Below are 12,992 nucleotides of genomic sequence, written 5' to 3' on the forward strand. Positions count from 1 at the left end.
CTTTCTCTTTCTGTTCTATGCGGAGGCGATAAGCAGATTTTTGGTGTCGCAGCAGGTTCGTTTGAGGGGCTTAGCACTCCCGATACGGGGAGATGAGCTTCTGGACGCTAAGTTTGCCGACGACTCAGCCTTGTACTTAGAGGGCCAGGAGGCCAATTTACACAGGTGTGGGCAGGCTCTTGAGACCTTCTGCTGTGCATCGGGCGCATTGATCAACTGGAGAAAGACAGTGGCTTTCTCGGTTGGCAGTGCTCCTGTGCCAGAGTGGATGCGAGGAGAGGGTTTCAGGTGGATTCCCCCAGGGACTGCAGGTCGATACTTGGGTTGTCAGGTTGGTTTGGATTTGGCCCCCGAGCAGCAGATTGCTCCTCTTCTCCTGTTCATCAGGAGAAAGCTGTTACACTGGAGTTCAGCACGACTTTCGTTGGCTGGTAGAGTAGTAGTTGCCAACCAGGTGTTGTTGGCAACTATGTGGTACATCACTTCTTGCTGGATCTTCTCGAGTTCTTGTATCAGCCAGGTAGAGAGGCTGATCAGGAACTTCCTTTGGTCAGGTCGCGACACTCAGGTTGCCCGAGCCAAGGTGGCATGGTCGGTCATCACACTTCCTTGTTCTCAGGGAGGGCTTGGGATCATTGATCCAGCACAGCAGAGCAGAGCCCTTCTTGGAAAGTTCGTCGTCAGAGGACTTCTTCCAGGCGAGGAGCCCTGGAAAGAGTTCTTGCTGCAGAGGCTTCGTGCCAGGGTCCCTCAGTCAGGATGCCCTTGGCAATCTTCGACCAGATGGATCTTTACAGAGTTACGCCGAGTTGGTTTCAGCAAGAGACTGGAGGACCGATTCGCTGTGAGTTTGCTTCTCTCTTGTGAGCTCTTACGGCGTGGCCTAGAGCAGAGACAACCGACATGCACGGAGGAGCGCCTACCACAGCCCCTAGTCTGGAACCCCATGGTTAGCACTCAGAGAGGCCACTTGGTTGGGAGTAGGCCTCATGTTTCATGGGGTCCCATGGCAGCAGGTCCAACGCGCTCTCTAGGTGACTGGCTAGAGTTCACAGGTTTGTCAGAGGAGGTGCAGGGTGTCCAGCTACAGGGCATGAGAGGGATTCAGAGCATGTGTCAGGACATCTCAGAGTCAGTTCCAGCTGAGTGGCTCACGCCTCTCGAGCCAGTAGCACCCCGATGGATGGGAGCCTTCACACGACTGGAGGTTCTCATCTCAGTCAGGGCTTGTTCAGAGACTGTCCCAGCCCTGTTCTTTGAGCTTCAGGGTGGGGGACGTTTACAGCGAGTTACAGTAGAGGCCCCGCAGGTAGCAGAGTGTTGTTTCCAGAGGATCCGAGTTGTGGGCATCTGTGGGAGGACTTGCGTCATAGACCCTGACCCAGCAGCTCTCGAGACAGGACACTGAGGCTATGGGCTTGGGAGTGTTGTCCACTGGCACGAGTACAGTGGGATCCTGGTGAGTGGCTATGGAGGGACCCCTTCTCTTCTGCAGACCGCCCAGGAGTCCCTTTCTTCCAGTACACTGTTCGGCTTGGACGTCATATACTTGCAGCGCAGAGAGAGGCCCGCCCCACTGCAACATGTCATTGGGAGGAGGAGGGTCTCACAGTTGAGTTCTAACTTCTTGGCAGCTTTTTGGAAGAGGCTGTGGGACTCCAGACAGCCGAGGCGCGTCACTTTGTTCCAGTGGTTGGTTGCACACAGAGCCACAGCAGTAGGGAGCTGGCTTGTGCATAGTGCTCTCTCGGCCGCATGTACAGCCTGTGACCAGTTGGTGGAGAGTCAACGACACTGTCTTTGGGACTGTCCTTCGGCCCAGCAGGTGTGGCTACGAGTTCTTCGGCTGATGCCTGCCCTCTCCGCGGCTCGACAGTACACTTGGGGGGCAGCGGCTTGGTCCACCCTCACGGGCCCAGCACTACAGTTTGAGCTATCTTCCACCAGCAGGATGATAGTGATACAGGGGGGGCGACCTGCACTCCAGTCTGCTACAGACCTTACTCCACAGGAGTGGTGCAGTGAGAGAGAGGAGTGCTCGGAGCTCATCAGCGGCCTAGCTCTTTGGTTCATCTGGTGGGCCTGTTGTTTCCGCATCTTTGAGGCTCGCCCTGTGCCACCAGCAGAGACTATTCGTGACTTTTGGCTAGAGCTGATCCATACTCTCAGAGGACAGCTTGAGGGACTACAGGGCAGCTCCGACCGTATGCGGGAGCGCCGCGAGGCTTTCCTTCGACTCTGGCGCCCTGGGCCTTTCTACACCATGGTCCAGGGGGTGCTCAGATGGCACTACTGTCCACCTGTGTGGCTCTTCCCTCCTCCCATTTCTTGATTTAGCCCCATTGTATATATACTGTTTTTTCATTGGGAGAGTCTCCCCATCATGCGTGTTGTAGCCCTCTCTTGCAGAGGTGGATGTAGCCCTATGGGCAGTTTTCATTAACTAATAGAAGGATCTTTTTCTTGAAAAAAAAAAAAAAAGCAGCAATCATCTGAAGGAGATGCTCATCAATAAAATGGACAGGCATATCCGGGAAGGAGAGCGTCAGAGGGAATCTGGGAATAAGGTGTCAACTGTCAAACTCCTCAGTAGTAAACTCGGGATACCACCTCGTCAAGTATATCATCCTACCGATCAGAGAGTATCGGAGAGCGAGCCAGGAGAGTTGAGGCAGTGGCGCGATCTGAAAGACGTACCATGAATATGCCCTTGCCAAGGAATGTAAGCTCTGAGACCCGTCCCTGAGTAGTGCCCAATGCAGTCTGACACCAATCACGTATAGAAGAGCAATGTGCAGACTGTCCAATCATTCGGCCAACCAAGGCATGCTGTGCCGAGTGTTGTATTTTGGAGTCAATGCGTGTCAACAGGTCGCCAGTACAGTCCACGCGACAGGCAAGTGGTGATTGAGCGCCGTGTGTAGCACTCGAGACCGGCAAAGCCGCCATGAAGAATGGGCGAGACTAGCAAACGAGAAAAGCAAGACCCGAAATGAAGCTTGGACTCTTTCTCTCTCTCTCTCTTTCTCTCTTTCTCTCTTTCGCTTGCAGGCGGTAGGAAGATGCGCACAGTTAGGGTTTGGGACAGTTAGGGTTTTCGGACAATTACGGTTTTCGGGCTGCTAAGTATTGACTGATGTGAAGCAGAAACCCTAAAACAGCAGGCGAAACCCTAAAAACAGAGGACGAAACCCTAAAAATGCAGAAAACAGAGATTCAAAACCCTAAAACAGCAAGCGAAACCCTAGAAACAGCAGGGCAAAACCCTAAAAATGCAAAAAATAGAGATTCGAAACCCTAAAAACAACAAGCGAAACCCTAAAAATGCAGAAAACAGAGATTCGAAACCCTAGAAACAGCAGGCGAAACCCTAAAAATGCAAAAAACAGAGATTCGAAACCCTAAAACAGTAGGCGAAACCTTCTCTCTCTCTCTCTCTCTCTCTCTCTCTCTCTCTCTCTCTCTCTCTCTCTCTCTCTCTACTGTCAGACAGCTCCATTGTATCAGCTCACCCTTTGTATTTCCTATTCCCTTTGTATCAGCTTTCACCCCACCCCAACCCACTATTTTATTTTCTTTTTAGTTCTTTGTACTTTTTGACATTTGTACCCAGACCTGGTATTAGATTCAGAACATGTAAACTTTTCGTCTCATAGGTCATTTTGCCCTTTTGAAGACGTTAATATTACATTTCATTTCATTCTCCCTCTCTCTCTCTCTCTCTCTCTCTCTCTCTCTCTCTCTCTCTCTCTCTCTCTCTCTCTACGTTAATATTACATTTCATTTCATTCTCCCTCTCTCTCTCTCTCTCTCTCTCTCTCTCTCTCTCTCTCTCTCTCTCTCTCTCTCTCTCTCTCGCCATGCCCTGTTGATTGCTGACTGCACGCCATGCCCTGCTGCACCCTCGCCATGACCTGCTGCACTGCCTGCGCGCGCCCAGCTACCTACGCGTAGCCTGTTTTGCGCGCCTAATTACTTGCGCGCAGCCATTTCTTTTTTTTTTTTAAGTTTCGTTTTGGGCCTACCTGCGCGCAGGAGTCTATTCCCACTGCCCTGCCCGTCAAGTTTTCTCCCGTCACCTTTTTTAACCTTCAATACAAAGGGGCCTCACCCATTGAGTCACCCCCTGAACGGCTATGGCAAAAGGGGCCACAAAGGATGAAATGGCCAAAATGGAGGACAAGCTACACGCCACGATCAAAGAAAACAAGAAATTGACCGACTCCGCCATCACCACTATCATCAACCGCCTCTCCAAGCTTGAGAAAGAAGTAGAAGTCTTGAACAAAGAGAAAGAAGAATGGGCAAGGGAGAAGGAAGACAAAAAGAAGGAGCTTGAAGGATGGAAGAAAGAGAAGGAAGAGATGCATGAGCAAATGGCCATTCTCAAGGCCTCAATTGCATCCCTTACCCCCGAGGAAGGGGAAATCAACAAGGACACAAAGGAGGCCATCAAAGAAGAACTCACTAAAGCCCTTACTGAGAGCCTGGAAGACAAGCTCGAAGCCAGAAAGGAGGGATGAGTAGAAGTGGTCAAGAAGAACCTCAAGAAAGAAGCGAAAGAGGACGCCCACAAGGAAGAAGCTCTCCTTGTACACACCACCCTTGAAGAAGAGAAGATGCGGAACGCCCGTCGCCTCAACATACGAGTCACCAGCATTGAAGAAAGGAAGGAATCCACCCCCGAGAAAGATGGTAAAACCTTATGCAACACACTTGGTTACAGAGTAGAAGACCCAACCCCCTTCACCAAAGTTTGGCGAGCCGGCAAAGACCTCACCAAGAAGAGGCCTCTTATACTCCAATTCCCATCGGAAGAAGCACGCACCCTTTTCATCCGAAAGAGGGTAATCCTACGAGGTCTCACGGGCCCCCCAATCTACCTAGATGACGACCTCACAAAAATGCAAGTGGAGCATAGAAGAGCATGCATGCCCCGGATCCAACAAGCACGCAATGAAGGAAAACGAGCCTCCTATCGCGACGGCCGGGTCATCATCGATGGCAAGACCAAAGCATAGGGACTCGCGGCCTATGGGACACTATATGAGGAGATACACATGGCAGTTTGGAACTGCAACGACTCTCTGTGGGCACACCCAGGGAGATTGGAGGAGGTGATGCATGACAGAGACGTCATTCTACTCACAGAGACACATGAGAGCTCAGAGAGAGGTCTACCCCGAGTACAGGATTATCAGTGGGAGTCTACACACAGGAAGTGCACACGACACAACACCACTAGAGGATCTGGCGGAGTAGCACTCCTCTACCGTCGCTCACTCCATAGCAGGATACGGATAGTAGCCCGTGACCCAGGAGCACGCTATATGTGGGTGCGGATTGAGCTCTCTGCTGAACACATTCTCTACATTGCCATTTGCTACTTTGCACCCAGTGGTTCTAGATTTGCACAGACAGGCGGAGGAGAGACAGATGAGGCTCATACGCAGGGAGGAGAGGAGGAGGATGATACACTTTCACCATATGCATGTCTCAGGGAGGAGATCATGGAATACTCCAGGCTTGGATAAGTTTTCCTCACGGGAGACTTCAACGCCAGGACACAGAGTAGACAGTGTGACATCTACGACTTTGACGACCCAGAGCTACTCTCCACCATGGAGAACACAGAGGCAAAGAGGTTTTCCAGAGACACCACCACACCGACACCGTACGGGTGACATCTACTTCGCTTGGGATCACAGCACCGTCTCGTTATCTACAACGGGATGGCGCAATGGCCATCATCTGGAGGCCTGACTTGCATACCATCATCAGTCCCCAGCGGCGGCAGTACAGTGGACTACATCATCGGCTTCAGAGAGGCAGCTCACCTGCTCACATCCTTCACCATCCCACCACTACCTATTGGGGCTGACCATGCATATCTTGCCCTCTCTTTCACTGGCTCACCCATCTCACACACACCACCCACACTCACACCACACACCCCCATACATTTCACACATGAGCTAGCCAGAGTTTACTCATCGCATGTCTACGAGGGGATCTACACTCTTGACCCAGATACACCACTCTCTACACTCACTAGCCAGCTTTCCGCAGTTTTACACACCTCAGCCCTCAGCTGCTTTCCACATACTACCCACACTGGTAGACCTCCACCCTCTGGGACGATGCCCCAGAACCGGTGGTACGACGAGGAGTGTAGAGATCTATACAGGCATCTACGGGCTCAACGAGCCTTGGAGGAGATCACTGAGAGCGAGGTCCGGCGACAGATGAAGGCCATCACACGCCGTAAACAGCGGGCCTTCGAAGAGGCACAGGAGCTTGAGCTATACCACCTTCTCATGAGTACAGACTGCGCCACCGCATGGAGGATTCTCAGAGAGCCACGTCCTACCACCCCCCTGGAGGATCCTCAGATCTGGCATGATTACGCCAAGCGCCTATACCAGATACCTGGGCAGCCACTCATCCCGCAGCCACCCGACCCTCGACCTACCACCTCGACTTTCTTCACATCTAGTATGGTGAAGAGGGCAATTCGACGCCTCCAGCATGGCCGCTCAGCAGACCACACTAGACTACAGAGCGAGCACCTCATCTATGCAGCAAACATCCTCTCCCCCTTGATAGCACGTCTCTTCAACCGCGCTTTGGTTGAGGGACTACCAGAGGAGTGGACCATGCACACCATTGTGCCGATCCACAAATCTGGCGACACCTTGGACCCACGCAACTACAGGACTATCATGATTGGCCACACATTGGCCAAACTATATGGGGCAGTTCTTGAGGCAGAGCTCAGCACATACGCAGAGGCATCAGCGCTACATGCACCAGCATTGGCCACCTTAGAGCGCAGATGCCACCACGCCCACTTCCAGGAGCCCCGCACCAAAGGGTGGCTTTTTGACACTTTAGTTACACCTGCCATGATGTACGCTGCCGCAGTATGGGCACCAGGACTCGCTGGACACAGATAGAGCGTCCACAGATCATTATGATCTCTCGTTTGCTCCATAGCAAACCATCAGTACCACACGACATCATCAGAGCAGAGCTAGCGGCACCCCCGATGCTAGTAGACGCCCTCTTCCAGACAGTTTGCTTCATCCAGCGCATGCGAGAGCTTCCACCAGACAGACTCACACGCAGAGCTTTCGAGGCATCGATACAGCTACATCAGGAGGGGGACACCAGAGCATGGTACTCACAGGTCACAGAGTGGTTCACATCCCATGGCTTGGACATCACAGACTTGCCCCCTTTTCAGTATGATCTTGACTCCTCATACATACGCCTCTCACACCATGAGAGGAATCGAGTTCTCAGACAGGATCTCTTGCAGCTATACATCCGAGAGACATGGATCACACACAGAGAGCCTCTTCCTACGAAGAGGCAATACTACAGAGACCACTTCCTGACCATCCTAGCAGATGGTTTCATCCAGAGACCGAGATACATGGATGTCCACATGCCACATAGAGCACGGGTTGCCATTGGACAGCTCAGAGTATCATCACACCAGCTAGAGATTGAGGCAGGGAGAGCTGCACATGTCCCCTAGGCAGAGAGGATATGCAAGCTTTGCACAGCAGACATTGAGAGTGAGGAGCATTTTGTGTGCAGATGTAGAGCACATGAGGGGATCAGAGGCAGATATCCGACTTTGTTTGCAGATCAGCCCACCTTACACCAGATTCTTCAGTCCAGAGACCAGCGACTTTTCGGCCGCTTCCTCATAGAGGCACAGCAGCACAGGGACTCTCTCCTTCAGACATCATCAGTCATGAGAGACGAGCGCCAGACACAGCTTACAGATTTCTTCCAGAGGGACACAGTAGTACCACCATCCCAAAATACTCAAAGAGGAGTGACTTTACAGCAGACTGAGGAGGTCCGAGCTCGCAAACGTCCACGTCCCCATGGGCGTAGGGCACCCCGACTTCACCAGAGAGAGATCCAAGAGATCCAGGAGCGCTACTACAGATCTCTAGAGGAGAGACGCATCCAAGCTTTTGCAGATCCAGCCGCCATCCTACGGGGATTGTTCACACCTCACTCACCCATGCATCATGTCTTTACACCCTGATTACAGGACAGGATGGAGCTAGAGATATGATAGCATTTCTTTCATGATTGTATATACCCCAGCATATAGGATTGCATCTCTCCCATGTTTTTTAGAACCCCACCCTTGTACCACCTCCCTCTTCCCTCAGTCCTTACACAGGATACCTATTTTTGCTTTGTACCTTTTCATCCTTCACACGGTATCCACAGGACACCCACCCCATGTACTTTGATTTGTCTCATAGGCCGATTTCGGCCTCCTATGGACGTTAAAAAATCTCTCTCTCTCTCTCTCTCTCTCTCTCTCTCTCTCTCTCTCTCTCTCTCTCTCTCTCTCTCTCTCTCTCTCTCTCTCTCTCTCTCTCAGACAAGAGAGATGGCGACGCACTACATGGTCACAAGCAAGAGGATGACAGCCATTGAAAGGGAGTTGAAAGAATGCAAAGCCCACATGGATGAGTGGAAGAAAGAGAAGAATTTAATTCTTGAATGGAAAAAGAGGGAGGAACAAGCGAGGGAACTAGAACGCAAGGAGTTCCGGGACAAAATTCAAGCTTTAAAAGGTAGCATCTCAGCCCTTCGGAAGGAACTCGACGAAACCAAAGAGGGAGGACGCCTTGAAGATGGAGAAATTCAGCCATCAATGATCGATGAGCTGAATAGTATACGAGTACAAGTCAAAGAAATAAAGGAGGGAGGAGAAAAGAAGACCTCATGGGTGGAGTTTCTCTCCAAAACGCAAAAGAAGATGGAAGAGGCTGAAAAATGGATTGAAGTTGTCAAGAAGGGAAAGGGCAAGGACATTCCGACTACACCCGACATCATCAACAAGACACTAGCAGAGGAACAACGAAGAAGGGTACACGCTCTACACGTGAGAGTGACTGGCCAAAAGATTCAGATAAGGTGGACCAAGAGGTGAAGAGCCTCATGTCCATGATGGGGGTGGAGAACCCCTCGCACACACAAGCTTGAGGAGTGGGCAAGAAGAGTGAAGGTAATGGGGAGAGTTCAAAAGAACGGGCTCTCATTTTGCGCTTTCCCTCCATGGAAGAAAAGAAAGACTTTTTAAAGAAGAGGCCAACCCTCAAGAAAACAGGTATCTTTTTAGGAGATGATCTTACGCTCTCACAGCTTGCACATATGAGAGAGGTCATGCCAGAGATTATAGCAGCAAGGGAGAAGGGAAAGTTCGCTTTCTACAGAAATGGACAAGTAGTGATTACGGAGCACCGCTCTACATGACGGCGCGAGACCTACGGGACCACTCTCAGGATGGCGGTTTGGAACTGTAATAGTTCGTATAGACTTGATGTGGGGGCCTTTGAGGACAGCTTCACAGACAGAGACATTGTTTTCTACTCAGAGACTCATCAGGCTCCAGGACAGTCAATGCCGCATATATCAGGATACAGATGGGAGACAGCTTGTCGAACATGCACCAGATCTGCGCATGGGACTAGAGGATCAGGAGGTGTAGCAGTTCTTTTCAGAGAGGAGCTCCAACCACTATTGCACATAGTTCGGAGAGATAATCAGGCCAGATACTTGTGGGTGAGGCTGAGGGCAGAGACTAGACGTTTCTTGTACATCGCCATATGCTATTTTCGTCCCAGCACTTCAGTATATGCTTCACCCAAAGGACAGTCTCCTTACTCTGTACTTGATGATGATATCTAGGAGTTCTCCAGAGATGGAGACATCATACTTCTGGGGGATTTCAATGCACGTACAGGCAACTCACAAACGGTCTTCTATGACACCTCAGAGGAGATGCTTAGAGAGCTAGAGCCAGAGGAGATGGGACTTGAGGGATGCTCACACGACAGAGAGCATACAGAGTATGGGAGATACCTGAGGGAGATGACGACTACTCATAGTTTAGCCATACTGAATGGCTTACCGACATTCCCATTGTCTACAGGTTTTGCTTGTTTTCCACACAGACATGGGTCGAGTACTGTAGACTATGTTCTGACACATCCGAGCTTTATCTCTCACATTTAGGATTTCACGGTGGGGCCCAGGCCTCTTGGGATAGCAATAGATCAGGGTTGTTCTCGTTCGTCGGACGGAACGAGGCGTACGGTGGCGTCTGGTGGCGTCCCGTCTGGCCTAGGCGTCCGTTGCGTCCGGTGGTTTTTTAGTACGTTTGACCGGTGTTTTAGTCCGTTGACTGTGCTTTTTTTGGAAGGTTTTTGGGTTACCTTTTGACATAGGACCCCTCCCACCTAGCCTAGGATCCCCCCGCCCTCCACCTCCCACATGCCTTGAGCCTCCTCTCTCTCTCTCTCTCTCTCTCTCTCTCTCACTCATCTAACTCTCTCTTGTTCAAACTCTCTCTCTCTCATCTAACTCTCTCTTGTTCAAGGGCAAGTATCTACACTCTAAATCTATACATGGATGCCCTCTTTCTGTTCTTCTCCATTATCTTCCAACTCAAGGCTCAAGCTCACGAGTCATTCTCAAGCTCTCTCATGAGTCATGAGAGATTGCTCAATGGCTCACTGAATCCAAGATAAGCCCAGATTCACCCTTAAAGAAAAGTTCAAGGTATAGACCCATGGTAGTCACCCACAAGACAATATAATCATCAACTCCATCCTGCATAGTATTGACTAAATACCACGACATCCCCATTGTGATAACCAATTGTCTAATTGTCCCAAGTGTAAAATCTAGGGTTAAGAATTGCATGTTTTTATTTTTGAATGTACGTAACCATGTCGTACGACATAAAATTTTCTAGTTCGATGAGTACCGTACGTCTTCATACGTGGACAAAACGTACGTGACCGTACGAGACCACCCTACAATAGATCATGCACTTTTGACATTATCAGTCTCCTTTGAGTACAATACATCTCAGGCCTCACGGGGTGGTAGACATCCACGCTATACTATTACGCCAGAGACTGACAGTCTATGCAGAGGAGATACGTAGGCTTTTATGCACATCAGAACCAGTATACACAGTGGAGGAGATCACATCTATGCTGACAGTGACATTACATGGGGTAGCGACAGAGGTATACCCGCACACTCAACCTGGTCAGAGACGTCGTTCTGGGCACATGCCTCAGAACAGCTATATGATGAGGTGTCGGCAGAGGAGAGCTCAGATACAGTGGGAGCTTACATTGGGAGTGATCACCTATAGACAGTCTCGTATTGCTACACAACGACTAGTGCGGGAAGAAGCGAGCTTTCTTGGTCCAGATGGAGCAAGATTTATATCAGCTCTTCCTTAGTAGAGATTCAGGAGAGGCATGGCGTCTATTCCATGAGCAGTCTCCCCCACCAGTGATTACTTCTACAGAGATATGGGGGCAATATTCAGCATCTTTATACATTGTACCTGGACAACCACCACTACCAGATCCACCACAGCCATGTCCGGCTACGAGCACCTTCTTTACCACTGAGATGGTAAAGGAGGCCATTGACAGGATGAAGACCAGACGGGCACAGGATCATGAGGGTTTGGTAGCAAAGCACATTATACATGCTGGGGATTTGTTGGCAGAGATACTTGCACGGTAATTCAACCGTGTCATGTGTGAGGGCTTTCCTGAGTCTTGGAGATTATCTACTATTGTACCTATCTTCAAGACAGGAGACCCCACAGTGCCGGGGAATTACCGTACTATCATGGTAGGACACACATTGGCACGGTTGTATGCATCCATCCTTGAGCATAGGCTGAGCAGTTGGGCAGAGATTATGGGCATACGGGCACCTGGGCAGGCTGGTTTCAGGAGAGGTTTCTCAACTAGATCATGTCTTTACACTCACAGCTATCATTGACGAGGGTCGAGCACATGGTAGACGGATATATTGGAGCTTTGTGGACTTCCGCAAAGCTTTTGACACAGTAACGAGGGCCAGATTGATGCGCCGACTTATGGAATTGGGGGTACCCACAGCGCTGATATGGGGGATTATGGCATTGTGCAGTTCAGTGATGGGACATGTACGCACATCAGAGGGGATATCTGACATAGTTCACTCCACTATCGGAGTGAAACAAGGATGCCCACTCTCCTCTACTTTATTTGGTATGTATGTTGATGAGGTCTCTGATTATATTGACAGAGGAGGAGATAGAGGTGCTCAGCTTGCGGGGACATGGATATTGTATGCTGACGATATCGTGTTGATATCAGACTCACCAGAGGGTATGCAATTGTATGCTGACGATATCGTGTTGATATCAGACTCACCAGAGGGTATGCAGAGACATTTGGACGCATTGCATAGTTTTACAGAGGATAGTGGATTGTCTGTCAACCTTGGTAAAACCAAGGTCATGGTATTTAATACCACGCCACAGTGGGTTAGGAGATCAGCACCTACTTTCACATATGGGCAGGACAGTATGGAGTACACTGATGCATACACATATCTTGGGGTGGTCTTTAGTGGACCGAGGTTCACACTGAAAGTGGCAGTAGACACTAGATTGACTCGTGCCTATGCAACCCTAGGCGGTTTAGAGAAGATTTGTTCGCAGGTTCAGTTCCAGGAACCTCGAACAAAGCTCTGGCTTTTCGACACTTTGGTCGCTTCAGATATGCACTACGTAGTACGGGGTTCAGGTTTGGGGACCGTCTGTTGACAATTCTGGATGGAGTAATATGGAGAGACCCTTGATATCTATGATTTCTAGGTTGATTAAAGCCAAGGCCTCAGTCCCACATGACATCATACGAGCGGAGCTGGCTGCCCCACCTATAGAGGTTGAGGCACTCACCAGATCCGTATCATTTGTACACAGCTTATGAGACATCACCAGGGACAGGTATGCCAGGCTTGCTCTTGAGTCATCCAGACAGTTGGCATTACAGGGAGATACATCATGTTGGTATGCACAGATGAGCTCATGGTTTCAGAGGCATGGTTTCAGCATGGACACGCTGCCCCCTTTCCAGTATTCTCTTGAT

The 12,992-nt window shown here is 50.3% G+C and overlaps 2 protein-coding genes across 8 annotated transcripts in view; one reads left to right on the top strand and one right to left on the bottom strand.

Moving 5' to 3' along the window:
* Positions 1-12,992, bottom strand: part of SAR1 (SUPPRESSOR OF AUXIN RESISTANCE1) — a 208,668-nt gene that overhangs the window by 96,701 nt on the left and 98,975 nt on the right. The gene's annotated exons all lie outside the window — the stretch shown is intronic.
* LOC147436363 (uncharacterized) lies at positions 6,108-6,956 on the top strand. The gene has a single exon (XM_086488837.1). The coding sequence runs from the start codon at positions 6,141-6,143 to the stop codon at positions 6,954-6,956; it is 816 nt and encodes a 271-aa protein (XP_086344963.1). The 5' UTR covers positions 6,108-6,140.

This window comes from Adiantum capillus-veneris, chromosome 18 (assembly GCF_014529385.1).
Source record: "Adiantum capillus-veneris isolate H3 chromosome 18, ASM1452938v2, whole genome shotgun sequence".
NCBI lineage: Eukaryota > Viridiplantae > Streptophyta > Polypodiopsida > Polypodiales > Pteridaceae > Adiantum > Adiantum capillus-veneris.

Bases quoted from the DNA above. Each gene is read 5' to 3' on its own strand.
- LOC147436363 (XM_086488837.1), top strand. From the start codon at position 6,141: ATGCCCCAGAACCGGTGGTACGACGAGGAGTGTAGAGATCTATACAGG.